The sequence below is a fragment of the Zeus faber genome, assembly GCF_960531495.2.
Source record: "Zeus faber genome assembly, chromosome: 17".
NCBI lineage: Eukaryota > Metazoa > Chordata > Actinopteri > Zeiformes > Zeidae > Zeus > Zeus faber.
This window is the reverse complement of record NC_137204.1, coordinates 4083153-4102272: the sequence shown is the minus strand read 5'-3', so window position 1 is coordinate 4102272 and position 19120 is coordinate 4083153. Positions and strand designations below refer to the sequence as shown.

The 19120-nt window shown below is 38.7% G+C and overlaps 1 protein-coding gene across 1 annotated transcript in view; it reads left to right on the top strand.

Annotated features, from left to right (window-relative positions):
- tln1 (talin 1) overlaps positions 1-19120 on the top strand; it is a 172781-nt gene that overhangs the window by 96696 nt on the left and 56965 nt on the right. Inside the window, exons 32-39 of the mRNA XM_080017830.1 lie at positions 2706-2795; positions 3313-3435; positions 3805-3948; positions 10925-11086; positions 14625-14765; positions 15688-15869; positions 16904-17036; positions 17970-18071. Coding sequence (XP_079873956.1) covers positions 2706-2795; positions 3313-3435; positions 3805-3948; positions 10925-11086; positions 14625-14765; positions 15688-15869; positions 16904-17036; positions 17970-18071 — 1077 coding nt within the window. The remainder of the gene's footprint in view (positions 1-2705; positions 2796-3312; positions 3436-3804; positions 3949-10924; positions 11087-14624; positions 14766-15687; positions 15870-16903; positions 17037-17969; positions 18072-19120) is intronic.

The following is a 19120-nucleotide window of genomic DNA, read 5'->3' as shown; positions in this document are numbered from 1 at the left end:
TTAGCAGAGGTGGACGGTAAAGTTGCGTCCTCATTCTGACCCGAATGCCGCCTCGTTTACTACGGTGCTTCCTCTGTGGGCCCACCCGTGGAACAGCGGCTCCGTTGTTTTCCTGGTTGGGAGAGTGAGCGCGTAAAATCTCCACGGTCACTCTGGATCCACGAATAAAAAGTCCCAAAGTTGTTCTTTCAGGCCCGCCCGCGCAGGCGACCGCCCTCATGCTAACTGAGTGCTATGATATGATTTTTTTTTTTTTTTTTTTACTTTTCTGACCCCTTTTTTACTAGTGTAGTGTTAGTTTGTTAAGTTTAGTGTATTTCTTGAGAGAAACATAGGCTGAGGCTGAGAGCTGACGCTATGCCCAGGAAGTTCTGACATGTTTACTATGGAAATGAATAAGCGCCATAATGTTTTGTAGGGCACCCAACTAAAGTCTTTCCAAGTCGACTATTTAGTCGTCAGTTCAAGCCATTAGTTGACTAGTTGTCGCACGTTGATGATATTAATAGAGTTATTAAAATATAGATTTCTGGGGCAACAGAAAATGATTTGAGTTCCAGGGCTGAGAAAGAATGTTATAACTATATAGGTGTTTACAAGCTCAGGGTAAGGTAAGACAAAATCACAGCGTGACTACATCAGAAGTTACACGTACGCATTCTTATCAAACCCAAAAGCCATGATGCCCAGTCTTAATTTTGCACTTGTTAAATTATTTTCAAAACATTCGCGATCAATGGATTCTCTTATGATTATGAAAATAAATTGTAGTCATTCCCTGGTGTGCGGTATCACTTCCCTGTACTTACGTTTCATACATGGGTCCAGCCATGTGGGTTTTAAGATTACGCAATGGATTGGGAAGGATTTATTTTTTTGTTTTTTATTCTTCCTGCGACCAACTGACAAATGAAAAACTCAGTCAACTAAAAAACTTTTCTCGTCGACTATTTTGGGGGAGCCCTAACGTTCTGAATATTTGAAGCCATCGAATTTCATGTATTGAAATGTTAACAGCTTTTAATTCAGACCTTCGATATATTTCACTTTAAAGCAAGGTATCTGCATTCATTTGTTTTGACTTCACCTCTTTGAAATTTCAAGTTCTGCCATTTCAAAAAAAAAAAAAAAATCTTTTTTTTTTTTCCATTTCATGTTTTGCTCATTTACAAATTCCAATCCAAAAATTGAAGTTGGAGATATATTCGATATTCGAAAAACTATATTCAGGCTGCTTGAATTATATTGGTCAAATTTGGACCTGAAATTTTACCACAAGAAAACACCATCCAGTTTACCAATTATAAAGGCAATCGAGCCCGAACGCATTCAAACCTACCCCTGGCCTATTAGAGTGCCGATCAGTCATTTGTTCCAAGAAAAAGGGTGTGATTGTGTGAATGCCCAGATGCATGCTGATGATCGAACTTGCTCAGATATTCTCTTGTGCACTGGCACTTTCAAGTGGACATAGTGTGGAGAAGGTCTCCAACATGCTGCTTGACAAGAGCACGACAGCCTACCTCAAATGCAAACCGCAGTACGTCCATCTGCAGGGCTGCTTGTCGACTGTTGCAATGGTTGACACAGGTGCACCCTGATGAACTGTTCCATCGCCGTACACCTCTGACCTCCATTTAAATTCTGGAATATGCCACATCCATAAGTTCTCTGATTAAAGCTCCATTGTGAGCTGCATCAGTGAGGACAATGAGGAGGAGAAGTACATGGGGCTTGTTAAGAGCTTTGTTGAATGGTGCAGCAGGAACCGCCTTCTGCTCAACATCAAGAAAATCCATGAGTTTCTGGTGGACATCCAACAGCAGGAAGGACCCCTGTTTTCATCCAGGAGGAGGAAGTAGAGATAGTGGCGAGACCGCATCAGTGCTAGCGATGCCGACAGATTGAACAAGCTGGTAAGGAAGGCCAGTCCATTGGTCCCAAAACAGACAGTTTGGAGGTGATGGCAGAGAGGAGAATGAGGGCAAGATCAACAAGAGCTTCTGTCATTCCTTTGTGCCTACAGACATTAGACTCTATAATTAATTTAAATGATTAAGATTGTCCATTTTGCTTAAAATACTTTACATGTATGCGACTTATTCATATGCGACTTAAGTGCGATGACATAACTACAAGGAATTTCTTGCTGTAAAATATACCTATTATATATTGTTGGCGTTGGTTCTTTTATCTCACAAATTTCCCCCCGGGAAAATCCCCTCTCGTGCAGCTTCTCAATGAATACATTAATGGTATCTCTATGGAGGTTAAATGTGTCCTTTGTTATAATATTCAAATTAATGTCACAATATTCTCAATGTCAACAGGACAACTTAAACTTATGACCTTGCCTCCCCAGTTTGCAAACCTCATTCCCATCTATCGGAGCAAGAGAATGTCTGAGCAAGTTCTGGAAGTTGTTAACTGAACGCCTCACGTTGTTGAGGCTGTTCTTAATTAATGGGTGTCTATTTTGAGGAATCAATGATTTAGAAACAATTTTCTTAAATATTGTTTGATGCTCCTGCTTTTTTCTTTTGCACATCGTAACTGTGTTCATTTTCCATTATTTAGAGAATGATGAGTGAATTGTGAGAAGGTGTAGTGGCTGCACACCACAAAATGTACATGGCACTAATGATTTCACCATGTGTTATGTGCCAGTGTTGGAGTGCATACAAATGTATCATTTGTGTCTGCAGTCAGTGCGGGGGATGTTGGAGAAGCCCACTGAAGCTGTCTCCGACCTGTCCTATTTTGACTGCATAGATAGTGTCATGGAGAACTCCAAGGTAAGACAAAATCACAGCATGACTACATCTGAGAATGACACGTACGCATTCTCATCAAACCCAAAAGCCACTATGTCCAGCCTTAATTTTGCACTGGTTTAAGTTATTTCAAAACGATTGTGATCAATGGACTCTCTTATCATGAAATTGAATTGTAGTCATTCCTCCCGTGGTTTCACTTGAGTGAACTTTGACTCACAGGTTTGTGGTTGAGCTGCTGCTGCATTTTGACATTTGGAGGGGTCGTTTGTCTGGGAGTCCAAAGAAGCTATCATCTTAGCTTTAAAAAAAACAAAAAAAAAACAACCTTTTACATATAATTATTTTGCCAGAACGACATTGTTATACAAACGAGATTTGGCATAATGTACGCTGTGCCATAATTCAGGAGTGAATGCTGTATTTATGTATACACAGTCAATCTTTCGAGTGATTTCATCAATCTTGCTGTCCACCATCTTTGCAGCATAATGCCTAAATGACCATTGCCTTTATCTCCCAACATCTTACATGACAGGTCCTTGGGGAGTCCATGGCAGGCATCTCGCACAACGCCAAGAACAGTAACTTGCCTGAGTTTGGTGACTCGGTCAGTGCCTGCTCAAAAGCCTTGTGTGGCCTGACTGAAGCAGCTGCACAGGTAAAATGTGGAAGTAAAACTGTAAAATTTCGGGGGACCTAACATATGTGCAGTATATCCGACACAACTCAAGAGTTGTGTGATCCATAGAAATAAAAAAAAAATCACTGGAAAAAAACACTGGAACATCACTTCAGTAACTGTAATTTTAACAATTCTGTGTCACATTGATACGTTCCCATAAAGTTTTCAATACACATTCATCTTCTGTACCTTTTTGTCACCATTTGGGGAGAATGCTGGTTTGCTTTATGAGCAACAGTTATAAAATTAGTTGGATAAACTGCGTTAGGCGGTCCCTAGCTTGAACAACGGTTTGGAGCAGGTAACCCTTCATTTCCGAGTCTTGAAACATTTCTCTCTGAACAGGCAGCCTACCTAGTGGGTGTATCGGACCCAAACAGCTCAGCTGGACAGAAGGGCCTTGTGGATCCATCACAGTTTGCCAGAGCAAACCAGTCTATTCAGATGGCGTGCCAAAATCTAGTGGACCCAGCCTGCACCCAATCCCAGGTAAAGAAAAAAAAAATGGACGTGTGACATGATTTTGGAGCTACACACCCCTTGGAAGTGCTTGCTTGCTATATTAGTCTCATTTTCAAGGTTGATGGAAAAAAATGTTAAATAGATAGTTTGGTATTTTTCAGCCCAGGACTTACTAAAATGTTGGTTCCCATCATTTAAATCTGTTCATAGCACAACCTCGCCGAATGCTTTCCTAGTGCAAAACTTACCACTCTGCTGCAGCTTCTCACCGTGCTTAAATGCAGTCCAATGGAGAAAATATTTAAGTTAAAAATAAAAAAAGCTCCTTCTTAAAAACGGAAGGCTCACAAGATAGTCAAATGGTCTTATTTGACTATCTTGTGAGCCTTCCGTTTTAGATTCAATATTCAAGAGGTTTATTTGTCACATACATATACATGCTTTCATACATATATGCAGTGAAATGTCAATGCAACGCACCCGGATATTATGCACAATAGTTATTAAACCGAACATAGTAGCTAACCTTATTCCTACCTAGCTAACTAACTGAAACTAACTGGTTCGTTTTGCTGCGGTGGGGCACATATTGTCCTTTGAACCCTAACCAGAGGTCATCTTTCAACGTTCAATTGTTTTTTTGTCATATGAATGAGAACACGTCTTAATGATTTATTTTTATGTACATGTTGCACAGCTGTTTAATTAAAAAATGGGTGCTGTTTTTTCATTTACATACATACGATGTTCAATAGCTTTGTAATGAGAGCACTCAAACTAGATCTATGTAATTATAGTTTCAAGTTTATAACGAAATACTTGATAACAATGCAAGCATCGTTACCAGTAATGACATTATTAGTCTCAGAGCCAACTCAACTTTACATAATACGTAAAATAAGGGCTCAGTAGTAATTCAAATAAAACTGTATTTAAAACTGAATTTGAAGAGTATTTAAACAGTTAATTTTTAAACAAAATTTCAAAATCTGAAATGGAAAGTAGTGTAGTATAAGTTACATAAGTATTTACCTAAAAGAAAGACAAAATAAAATGCAGACAATAATGACAGTGAGTCAACTTGATAGTGGACATCTGTAATAGTCGTGGGCCACAACAATGCAATGTCATACTGAATGGTAAGATAGACACAGTGTAAGACAAACACTGCAATATACTACTAAGAGGTAAGACAAAAAAGGTATGCAATAATTGATTACTTAAAGTGAGAAGTTTTACTAGCCTCTTTTTAAAGTGGCCAAGTGTGTGGATTTAGAGGTTCTAGTCTTCTGCCTTTTAATTTCAAAATCAGGATTTTTTTTTGAACTATCAATTTTTTTTTTTTAATTGAAATTATTGTGAAATATCACCAGAAATTTCTGCATTTGAGCCTGTCTGCCAGAGAAACGGTCCCCCGTCACCCCCCGCCCCCATCTAATAGATAGTTTTTTCCAAATTCCAAAAAACAACAATGGCACAATAAAATGTTAAAAATCAATCAATAAAAGTTGATCGAATAAAATCAACGCCAGGGATATAATAATAATGTGTACAAAATTGAAAGAGACTAAACAGTATCTGGGTCCTTCTGAACACTCACGATTGTTTTGCTGTTGATACGGTTTAAACTCCATGGTTACTTCACGGATTAGTTGCCAACTATTAAATTAATTGCCATATGATGATAAACTAGATATTTGAGAAAGGGGTGGATTGCTCCAATGAGATGTGGACATTTTTGTCAATGGGTCTGCTTTTGCATATTTATGGGTTAGGTGTGAGGGCTTACAGACCTTTTGGGTGACACAATGATCGGCCATTAAGGCTTTACCTGCGGCCTGCTTCATAGTCACTCAGAATATGTGTACTGCGGCAATTTGAGACAAGTACTGTATCCTTGTGTAAATGTTGTAGACTGAAAAGCTATGATACAAATGATTATTTTAAAAAAGCAGGAAGCAATAGGTAAAACATGTGGTAAACAATAAAGGGTGTTGCACCAATACAGATAAAAATTATCTCATACAATCAATAGTCATAATACACAGATGGTAAATTTCACTTGTGTGTGTGTATTAGTTGTCATTATGAAAAGCAACAGGGATCAATAGATACTAATAATATATTTCAAATTTGTATTTCCATAGAGTAGTAGTAATAAGTAATAACTTATAAGGTGTGCACACGGCACACTGTAGGACAAAAAAAAACAAAACGCTCCAATTCTGTGAGTTAGGTTCACCTTTCATACAATGAGTTGAAGACAACAAGGTGTTGAAGATAGCATGATTGTATTCATGAATTTATCAATTTACAGTTAAGCCGCGGAAATGTACATTTTGCTTAACCGGCATATTGTACACATGCTGTGTAACAGACACCGGTAGTTCAAACTTGGATTTTCCCCTAACCCTCAGGTCTCAGGTAGGGCTTAGGCCGTTATTTGTTTGTGTTGACCACACCCCCGGCATTTATTAGAGGCCTGTTTTTTATTTGAGTAACTGTTTATATTTGAGGAAATATGGTAACTCAAAATATATCTTCTCAAGCTTACACTGCTATTATGTGCATTACCACCTCAATGCTAAGTCTGCTATTTGTTGCTGTTTTATGTCATCCATTGTCTGAAGCTCATTCAATCGTCACAGAGGGATGTTTTCCTGCCAGCCACACACACACACACACACACACACACACACACACACACACACACACACACACACACACACACACACACACACACACACACACACACACACACACATTCCCTCAAAACACATGAACAAAGCAGTGATTGCCCCATTCACCAGGATGTTAAGTAGCCATGTGGCTTTGTTTGTTCGCCAACCCCATTTGCATTCTGGGAGTTAGCTGAATGAACCAAGTGTCATTAATAAGTGATAGCTTTAAAAATATTTACTTGATTTGCACAAGTGACACCTTGTTTGGAAGCTCTGACTCTCCGCTTTCAAAGGAGGTGGGGAAAAAAAGTCGAAAGCCGCCAAATGACCCTAAAGTATGCGGTGGGTCACATATACACTACTCACAAAAAGTTAGTGATATTCGGCTTTCGAGTTAAATTTCAGGATGAACCTAAAATGCACTATAACCTTTACAGGTGAACTTAATTTGACCTTCTCTAAACTTTTGAATGCACATGTCCAACTGTTTAATGTTTCAGTACTTTTTGCACAACTTGCTGTTCTCTAACAAGGATCTGAACAGCAAAATTCACAACAGGTGTTTGATCCATGAATCGACCAATACATTTCCTGGTTCAATTAGAATTGGTATTTAAACAGTCCTCTTCATCATGCTGTTCACATTTTGACATCATGAGACCAAGACGACACCTAACAATTGTTCAACAGTACCTCGCCATTGTGAGGCTTCAAACAGGATGTTCTCAGAGGGAAGTGGCCACTGAGCTTAGAGTGTCACAGAGTGTCATCAGCAGGTTGCAACAGAGATACAGAGACACTGGAAGAGTCACAGAAACGCATAGAAGTGGACGTCCTTTGGCCACATCCCACACTGATGACTGCTTCATTTTGAACAGTGCCCTGTGGAAGATGAATGCCACTCAACTCCAGGCACATTTAAGGGAGGTGAGAGGCACCCAAGTGTCATGTCAGACCATTCGAAACCGTTTACGTCTGCGTGCTAGACGACCTGCAAGGGTACCTGACCACACCACCAGGCACAGGCATCATCGTCTTGCATGGACCAGGGAGCATTTACGCTGGACGAGGGACCAATGGGCCTCAGTGCTGTTCTCTGATAAAAGTCGATTCACGTTGAGCAGAAATGATGGCCGCCAACGATGTTGGAGACGTCAAGGAGAGTGCTATGAATCAGCCACTGTCACCAGACAAGCCTTTGGTGATGGTGGTGTTACAGTGTGGGCAGGTGTGTCTAGTCAATACAGAACTGCCCTACACTTTGTGAATGGTACAGTGACAAGCCCATACTACCTGAATAACATAATTAATCCAGTCATTGTGCCCCTGCATGAACAATACAGGCCTAATTTCATCTTCATGGACAACAATGCTCCAGCTCATCGAGGTCGCATCATTAGGGAGCGGCTGCTGGAGACTAGGGTACCTCAAATGGAGTTGCCTGCACTTTCTCCAGACCTGAATCCCATAGAAAACCTATGGTATCAGCTGAGTCGCAGTGTAGAGGCTCGTAACTCTGTACCCAAGAACCTCAATGACCTGAGGGCCGCCCTTCAAGAAGAGTGGGGTGCCATGCCTCAGCAGACAATAAGTCGACTTGTGAACAGCATGAGATGTCGTTGTTAAGCTGTAATTGATGCTCAAGGGCACATGACAAGTTATTGAGAAATTGACATTTTTTGTTGTGGTATACCCACCACTGTTGTTGGCTTTTGTTTCAATAAATTGAGGAGATGAGAAAATTACCATTGCATGCTTCTACTTAAATGCCCTACTTTCATGATATAATATCACTGTAGCGTGAACTTTTTACATTTTCCATAAATTTCACCCTAAAGCCAAATATCCCTAACTTTTTGTGAGTAGTGTGTATGTGTGTGTGTGTGTGTGTGTATATATATATATATATTTATATATATATTTATATAGCATATGGGACCTCACCATACACTACGACGTGTTTTCGCACATTAGGGACTCCCCGAGGGGCACTAGGACCTGGGGAGACATCATCTTCTGCTTCATTCAATTCACTTTGTCAAATTAAAAAAATACATCGACAATAAAAAAAACAATTTTTATTTTATTATTTGTCCCATCACCGCCACATCCATCACTAAGAATGAGTTGCTCAAAACTGAGTTCTAAGAACATCGATCATCCCTACAGTAGTGCCAATGTGGACACAATGAAAGGGATGGTTCCTCCAAAAAGTACTTGGAACGATGAAAAAGTTCCTGCGGCGTGAAAACGCACGATATGGCGAGTTTTGCAATACATTAAGTATTGCGATTTAATTTGTTGCAATATTTCACATTTATTTTAGGTTAATTATAACACCTGTTACACACAGTTACGCACAGTGTTTTTATTTGTTTAATTCAAATAAATACATCTACAAAAACCAAGACTGGAGCCAGGGAGTTGCTTCCTGCTGTCCCCCTACTGTAATCAATGTTATGCTTTGTATGTACTGAGGCAATTGCAAAAAGTAGTCTGTATAAGTGTATGATATTACTGCTATTCAAAACATGTTGAAAAAAAATACTTTAAGACACGTGTGGTTTCACTGAGTTTTCCCTACCTTCAGTAGAACGGTAAGTTTCTCAATATTAGAGGGTTGATCACGGTTGTGCCATGAACAGTTCTAAATGATGGGAACCAACATTTTTATAAGGCCTGGTTTTAAAGACGGCCAAGCTATTCTGAAAACATTTTCAGTGATTAGGAGGATTTACTCACTTTTACCTGAGCTTCTGTGGTCACTGTGCAGAGAACAAAAATGATATTGTTCTCTACTCCTTTGACTCCCTTTCCTGTCTGTCAATTGTATATATTTGAGATAATATGTACTCAAAAAGGAGTAAAATCAATTTGTACCGTCTTTTCTTAGGTGCAATATATTACCTTAACGATTCACAACTTGTCACCCGACTTGTGGTTTGCCTACTCTCTCTTTAAAGGGGACCTATTATGATAAATCACTTTTTCAGTGCTTGTGCACATGCTGTCTCTGATGGGACTGCTAACACACAAACTGAAATAAGACTCAGTCAGTTCTTTGTGAGCTGCCTATTTCAGGAAACATGTGATTCAACAAACCGTTCAGGTTTGCGACCCCTTCCTACGTCACATGGTAGATTCATTTGAATTAGAACCACCTTCTGAGTAACTCCACCCATGACTGGAGAACTACCAAGCTCCGCCGGATCCCCTTAGCATGGGAACTGCTCTGTTGGCTTCACAGACCTTTTAAAAGAAAGAGGAATTATGTAAGTATTTCAAAAATAATTCTGCTTTTTCTTAAAAAACAAAAATAATAATAATGCAGAAGGTTGACTGTAGGCTATGCCGCACGATCTGCTGCTCTCTTTTTATTGAAGATATATTTTTATATTCTTTATTTCTGATGTTTCCTAATCCCTAGTCCCCCACAAGCTTGAAGCACGGCCAGGAAAACAAGGAGCAAACTTTTAAATTAGGCCTAATATGAGTGAAGATTCAACAACAGGACTGTTTATTTCTTCCCTCAAATTGGTTCAGGAACAGATTTTGATGGACTGCTGAGGTTAAATAAGTGAAAGTTTATGTACTTTATACAACAGGCTCACACAAACTGGGACAAACAGTTCCAGAGTGGGCGTGGGGCACAGCCGCTCATTTTCATTAATACTGTCACACACTGAAACAGTCAGGAACAGGATTCCTGATAAATAGGCAGATAAACAATCAGCACCACACTCACAGTTCACAGCTTCAATCGGTACATTGAGTAGGTTCTCATGTGATAGCGCTGTAGTTGAAGTTAATAAGATACCATGGACTGCTGTTAACATGTTTTCATCATTGAACACATACACAGTGATTGGGGGGAAAAGAACAAAAAAAAAACCCTGTATAATTAGATTTTAAAATAATGTCGAAATATCAAATTATGTCACCGCCAGTGGCTTTAATGGCAGGGGCAGTTTAGAGATTTACTGCCAGTGGAAAATGTAGCTCTTTGTTCAACCCCTGACAAAGCTATACAGCTATCTCAAAGCTACTTCATTGTTGAAGTAAGTGGATTAATACTCTCTACTCCTTTTCTTTTTTGTGCCGTGGGCAGAAAAAAAAATGGTCCGAGGTAAGTCTCTGAGATTTGGTTCATGAAATATGTCAAAGACGGTGGAGAGTGGGGAGGGACAGATAAATTGTCTCCCATGTTTTTTTTTCATCTCGGTAAAGAACATCTTCAAATAAAGTTTGATCTAGGTTTAAAATTGCTATTGCTATCCTCTTTCAAGTCATGTTTTTGTTTTTTGTTTTTTTTCTTCCATCAGGTGCTGTCAGCTGCCACCATTGTTGCCAAACACACTTCTGCTCTGTGCAATGCCTGTCGCCTGGCATCCTCTAAAACCTTGAACCCCATTGCGAAGAGACAATTTGTCCAGTCGGCCAAAGAGGTGGCCAACAGCACTGCCAACCTGGTGAAGTCCATCAAGGTAAGTGACCGATCTGAATTTCAATTATTATTAGGATTTGTTTGGCTTTTAAGGGGTCTACCCCCACAGAGGCGGGAGCCCTATTGCTTTTGTTAATGAAAAGACAACGTCAGTTGTCTATGGATGTCATGGATCCGGCGCACAGACAAGATTAATAAAATGTGTATTGCAAGTTGCGTAACAGTACAACCAAACTAATCTCCCCATTAAAAAAATAAATAAAATAACCCTACAAGGTAACAAACCCTAAAATAAAAAGTGTTATCTCTTATTGGTTTATTGGTATGTCTCTAAGGAAGTTGTGTAAATTGGCTTAACTTGATGGCTCCTTTGTCACTATCAATATCTGTAAATACATTTTGTATGATGTTATTTTCCATTGACGTTACTTGTAAATTGCTTGTTTGCCTATTTTGGATGCATTTTAAATCAGATAAAAAAATTTAAAAAAGGGCCGCGAGCAGAATAGAATGAATAGAATTTATTTTTTCTACGATTTAAATTTGTGCTCCGAGGGGGCAGGGGACCGGCACAACATACAAAGTCTCACCATGCTTGGCTCATAATTTTATTACCAAAGTGAGACGTATCAGGATCGTATTTAACAAATACATTATAGGATCATCCTATTATTCTGTTTTGTATTCATTTCCAAAGAAAAAAATAAACTGGCTCCCATCGTATAAAAGCTGCCAGAGCCAATTTGTGATCAACACATTACTTTCTCCACTGCGCGTCCATGTTCCCTGTTTCTCCAAAGAAAACAAATAGAAATAGTGTGTTTTAGATTATATTTTCTATTTCTGTTTACTAATTGAACAAAACTAGCAAATAGTGTTTAAGATTTGGCTGAGAAAAATGCGTCTATGAACCATAAACTGCAACTGATGATGTGCAGAATGTGCACTGTAGCACAATACTAACGATCTCTCTGTAAAGGCAGATAACGGAGACATTTTAATCGTTCGAGATCTGATATCGTCATATTGCACACGCGCAAATTACAGCATGCACAGGTCACATGATAACATTGCAGTCTGGTGATTGGTCAACAATTGGGACCTCACCAAGATAGCCGCACGTGCAGATGTAACTGTATTTGTTTTGAAATATTTTCATTCCAGATGCCTCAAAGATTTGTTAATATTCCAACAAAAATGTGTAGCCCACTACACATATTTCATTATATATCCACTACAATTTATGTCAGTTAAGCTACTTACCTTAGTTTACTAATTTATAGGTTTATAAAATACTTTATTATAAAGGCAGTTTTCTGTTGATTTACAAAGTGCCATAAAATAGTTATGTTCTTCAAAATAGATTAATAATCCTGCTCACAATATTGACTACTAATACTACTAATAATCACGATTATCTTTTCAGCCATAATCATGCAGCCCTACTTCAAAATGATTGATGCCTCAGTTCAAGTTCAAGTTCAAGAGATTATTTGTCACATACATACACATACGGTGGTACATATATGCAGTGAAATGTCATGACACCCGGTGATTACGCACAAGCTTTATAAGCTCGAAAAATACTCAAATGTGCGTAATCGACACGCGGTGCTCGCGCTGCAGTGTAGGAAACCCAGCCACAGCCGCAAACACTCCTGATCATAGAATAACACTGTAACCAGGCCGGAACGAATTAACTTCTGCAGTCACAAAACACGCCGCAGAGAGCCAAAGCACACTCGTCCATTAAACTTGAACTAAGGGCTGACTACCCTGGGGTACTTTGTGACATCATCATCACCTAATTTGTTATATATGTGCAGGTTGTGGCGCGATCTAGACCACATTGGTGTGTAGTGGTTGCTTTGCGCAGGTTTTGCGCTGGTTCGAGACAACAGACAGCAGGACCGATGCTGTTTTCAATGGAAATTTAGAAAATTGTAACTTGTTTTAGTAGTAATGCTGATGTAAAGGCTGGTGACAGCACAAACTGATGCTACATTCCATGGGAACTCGAAAATTTGTAATTGGTTTTGATACAAAGTCATCTTGTGTTTTATGGGAACTTGAAAAACAGTAATTTGTATCTAACCTGGACCCTGTGTTTTGCTGCCTGCAGCTATATTCATTATTAGCCCTATTGCTTTTGTTAATGAAAAACTGAGGTCAGTAGTCTGTGGATCTCATGGATCCACCGCACATTCACCGAGAAGATGTAAAGATAAAATGTGTTTTTCAGGCAGTCCTGACATACCGCTGTCCAAGTTTGATGCAGATCGGTCCTTTATTGGGGACTATTTAGTAAACTGTATTTTTGGCATCAACACAACACACGCATGGGCAAATGACAGCTTGCACTCGTCACATTATAGCATTGCAGTCTAGTAATTGGTCAATTGGGACTCACCAAGATGGCAGCACTTGCAGATGTGACTGACAGCAGACTTTCATAGATTTCATGGATCTGATGGACCCGCAGGATAAGATGAATAAGATATGTATTTGGAGTAGTTCCAACATGGCGTCGTTCGAGTTTCATCCAGATCGGGGGTTCAGTATTGCGGAAGAAGGTTGTGATCAACAATGACTGTCTGTGCATTGCGCCTTCTTGTTGAGGTAATTCCGGATATTGTCCGGAGTTAACCTTTCACACATGTAGCTCACAACCGGAGATTGTTCATGTCAGATGCGTTTACACCTTCTGGAAATACTCTGTTTGGTTTAGACGGAGCCGGGGAAGAGTGTGCAGGAGGCATTACATGACGCTGCAGAGTTTTAGCACACCCGAGATAGTGGACTAGGCTAACGACTTGTCTTTTTTGGGGTTGATACTCCATGTATTTGGACGTTATATAAACGAAAGAGTGGAAAGGAATATAAAGGAGTACAGAGCAGCTACACTTAATGCACGAAGATCTGCACGAATGTATATATCTGGCGCATGATAGAGACATCATCAACACGTGACACGTCCACTCGCTCGCTGTGAATGATCCGGACAATCACCTGCTCTGTTCACACATACCACTCAATCGCAGACTAATTACGCAGACTTTGTACTAGGTGCTGGCTGAGTAAAGTCCGGGTAATGTCCGGTCCAAATGATTTGGACATTTGCTTTCACACATACAGCTCCTCCGTATAATTTCAGAGTTGCAGTGGATGTGTGAAAGCAGCTTAATTTGGTGAGGAATAATGTGTATGCTGTGTAGTACCATTAAGATATACATTCTTTGCTTCATGATGGTGATGTCTTGACCATTAATAGGACCACAAACATGTTTTTAAGGCCTAACTCTTTTATTATGTTATATAATAGTATATAAAGAAGCTGCAACGGGCGGTGTTCTATTCAATAGATCCCAGTAGTTGCACTATGAATGGTTATAAATTATGTTCACTACATTTTACTCAGGTCTGGGTTGCAAATCTATCCTTTAATGTGTTATTAATTTAACACAGACACTCTCCTATAATTACATACCGCTAGGCACACGGAATTAATTAAAATGCAAAGATTTTATTTTAGTTGCTCATTTTGAAATGTCTTTGTTTGATGTGCCATTCCTCCACAGGCTCTGGACGGAGCCTTCAACCCGGAGAACAGAGAGAAGTGTAAAGTCGCCACCGGGCCTTTGATAGAAGCTGTCGACAACCTGACTGCATTCGCTTCAAACCCCGAGTTTGCCAGCGTCCCCGCCCAGATCAGTCCAGAGGTACACAGAAGGTCATCAGCAAACAAAATCAAATCAAAACCGCTGTTCTACACACCCGTAGCCCTAAATCAATTCTCCCAGTCCGGCTTTAGTCGTTAGATTTTGATGTTACGTACGAAGCTATGAATGCTGCTCAGATGAAAATGTAACTGCTTTTAACCCATATAGACTTGGGGTCCAAAATGTCAACCTTTCTGCTATAGTGATTAACAAAAGAAAAAAAAAACATCAATGTAATTATAACTACATCAACCATAAAAGAAAACGATTATAATAGCAGGATTATTGCACTGTCACTTGCAAATTGGTATACATTTTTTTGGTTTATTGTGGAAATCATCAACTAAACAGTCGGAGCACTCATCCCAGACCACAATATGCTGGGCTTTCACCTCGTGAGCCTTAAGTCCTAAAAATGTATGTGCTGTTTATTTTTCCACCTAGGGAAACATTTTCGGAAAGCAGAAATTAACATTTTGATGTGATCAAGGCACAGATGGGACCAGAGTTTTTATTTATTTATTTTTTACAATCTAATCCTCCAGCTATCCAAAATACTCAAGCTCCGCGGATTCCGCTGTATCAGGTACACAGAGACGGTGACTTGCAAGCCATTCCGATTTTGGGAAAGGGGTTTAGAAAGTTCTGTTTCTATTGCCGGTCAGGCAAGCAAACCCATTTAAACCCAGGCTTCCTAATCTCCTCAGAAAGCAACGTCTCATGCCGCGACACTATGTCCGTTGTTTCGTCGCAACAAAGAAATGTTAATATTTGTTGCTATCTAGACTGTACAATTGTGTATAAAGGAAGCGCCAGATGAGTTGTCACATCACAAAAAATGTGTCGGAGTGTTTTTATTTTTCTACTTAAAAGAAACAAAGACTTTCCCCCCGGTCACAATCGTTTCTCATGCCTTGCACAGGGTCTTGCCTCCATGGAGCCCATCGTAGCAGCGGCTCGGACCATGCTAGGGAGCTCCACTGGCCTGATCCAGACCGCTCGCTCCCTAGCCGTGAACCCTAAAGACCCCCCAAAATGGTCCGTGCTAGCCAGTCACTCCAGAACCGTGTCCGACTCCATAAAGAAACTTATTACCAACATGAGGTATGTACTTTTTGAGAAGGTAATAAAATATATATAAATATATATAGTAATAATATTATTATTACTTCTGCCAAAGTGGTTGTTTTTGGGTGTGTGTGTTTATTATTTAGCATTATTTAGCATTATTATGGGGATGATAGCCAGGAGGTAGAGCTGGTGGTCTAGTAATCTAAAGGTTGCTGGTTCGATCTCAGGCTCTTCCTGCTAGCATGCTGTAGGGTCCTTGAGCAAGACACTTAACCGCTCATTGCTCCTGATGGCTGCATCCATCAGTGTTTGAATAATTGTAAGTCGCTTTGGATAAAAGCGTCTGCTAAATGTAATGTAATGTAATTATTGCATTAACACTGCAAGTATTGTATTCTATGTATAGAATACCATACACTAGAATAATGCTAGGTTGTTCGCTCTCCAAGACTGCTTTTAGTGCCTTTTAAATCAAATGGTGAAACTCTGATTGTTTATTTATCTATCATTTTAATTAAAAGATTCTTTTGTGTAAATACAAATGCTTGAGAAAAATATTTTTTTTATGACTAAACTTGTTGTGGAGGAATCGGTAACAACAACATATGATGGATCAAATTTTACTCAACTATTACAATTGTGGTCTTTTGTTCCACATACTGTACCCCAAAGTATTGTGACAAAAATGCAATGTATGTTCATACATATTCCCCTTTAATGCCCATTAAACACTTGAATAATTAACAGAAATGTTTTATAAAGCAGTTCCATATTCAATGTCAATATTGGTGATTTTACTACTAAAATTGCCCAACCCACCAAGTGTAAAATGTTTGTATCTCTTTTTTTTTCTTTTTTTTCTTTTTCTTCCAACCAGTAAGTTCCAAAATTGTCCAGCAGAATTCATGGACTTCATCCAAAAGTTGCTCCCACGAGCTACTTTGCAAATCAAACACAGACATTTGGAGAGTGGGAGGAAGACTTGAAAATTGAATCAACAAAGCTACATATACACCGTTTGGCCCGTGTTTACCATATCTGTTTAAATTCTGTCTTTGGGCATATAGAGAGAAAGCGCCGGGTCAAAGAGAGTGTGATGAAGCCATCGAGGTCCTCAACGGCTGCATTCGTGAGGTGGACCAGGCCTCTCTGGCTGCCATCAGCCAGCAACTCAGCCCCCGAGAAGACATTTCCCAGGAGGTCTGTGATAATCACGGAAATAATAATAATATAAATACATTGGATTTATATTGCGCTTTTCTAGGTACCAAAAGGTTACAGGTTTACAGGTGTGATACAAAGACACCAAAGAGTAAAATAAAGAAAGTTTCTCAGTGGTGATTTGAGGTAGAAAAACTGATTTCAGCCTAGTTAAATTTTATGTTATACATATTATTTTCAGTGAGTTGTTAAAACAAGATCGCTTTCTAGTATTTTGATACATGATAACATCTCGATTTCTCGTAAAAAATTACTTATCAAGTCCATTGAATGAGATACCAGAATGTTATCTCACTTAAACAACTTACGTTTAGTGACTTGTTTAACCTACTTTGGAAGTCATTGCGAGGAGATAAGCTTTAACTTTTTCGGGCTCAAAATGAATCTGATTTCTACAGATTTATTTATCTAGATTACTTTTCAAAGTCAATATCCAAGAAATGTTGATGTTTCAGGTTTAAGGTATTTAGATTTCTCCCGTGTCTGACTATGAAACAAATTACTTCCCCTTAGTCATTGTGCACCATTTATGAAAATTTTGGCGCCCCCATTATGTGGAAGATGCTGCAGTGAAATGTAAACAGTTATCCTTATCCTTCCTCACCTTGTGAATTTTCACATTAAAGCCCTCCTCAACATGAAAACGTGTTAAAATATGATACTGTTATGCTCAAAACATACACAGATTTGTGATTATAATGTGAGTTTCCTCTTTTTCAAATGAGATTTAAAATAAACCAAAAAAAATGCCAACCTATCCTGCTCATCAGCTATAATTTGTATGAATTATTAAATCCATGTCTTGTATTCGCAAGTTCAGCTCTATTCTCAATGTCTGAAAGGACAGCATGCTGTTACATCTATAGATTGCATATGAATATATTTCACAGATTCCATATGAATATGTTTCAGGCTCTCCATGAGCAGATGGTGGCCTCCGTTCACGAGATAAGCAACTTAATCGAGCCAGTGGCCATCGCTGCCCATTCTGAGGCCTCGCAATTGGGACACAAGGTAAACAATGTTGAACATGCTTGTAATGAGTGCTGTGAGTTTTTACCTATTTGAAACCTTTCAGATTCAGATGTCAAACTCCAATTATACAAACCTTTATTTGTATATCACCTTTCATACAAGGCATGTAGCTGTAAGTTCTTCACATTAAAAGAAGGCCATTAAAAAGGAACAATAAAAGCAAAGCAAACAAGCAATATGCATTACAAAGTAGAATGATACAATTATTGAATTATATAATTAAATCAAATAAAAACAGTGTAAGATTAAGCTAATAAAAGCAGATTTACAAAATTGCATTAGAAGAAAAAATCTAAAAAGCAAAATGCATTTAATAAAAATGGTAAATATTATACTCATTTTTATATTTAGAGTCATCAGTTGAGACTGTGAAGGATGTTCCTCAGCAAATTATTTTCTTATTTTAATGGAGTCTTGGATTTTACAGTCATGACAACAACAAGCTTGTTAAATACAGCGATGGAGAGAAACACCTTAAATTTCTCTAGCTCTGATAATATTTAATAGCTCATATTTAATGACCATGTTTTTTTCTTATGATATTGGTGCAAACATCATTTTAGTCATTATGGTACAGAAACGACTTTGTATGCTATCTACCTGCACAAAGTATTATGACTTGGAACTTGGTTCTCTCTACATTATGCACTATGATCTTTAATTACCATGTTGTGTTTTTTCGATTATTACGTTTTGTTTATTTAGTTCAGTTCATCTCTCCCAGATCGCGAAATGTATACTGTCATGACAATAACAAGCTTGTTAAATACAGAGATTGAGATGAACCATTTAACACAATCATTCAGTTCTCCTGTTTGAATACCATCTCCAAACTTAAGAGTATAACATAAAGACACAGTAGAATAATAGAAGTACAAAAACATCATCTACCAACAGGATAAGAATATGCAAATATACAAGTAAGACTACTTTTAAAATCAATTCTAAAGGGAACTAGGACCAATGTAACAAAAATTGGAGTGAAGTGCTCTCACTTTCTTGTTTTTGTTAAAAGTCTAGCTGTTAAA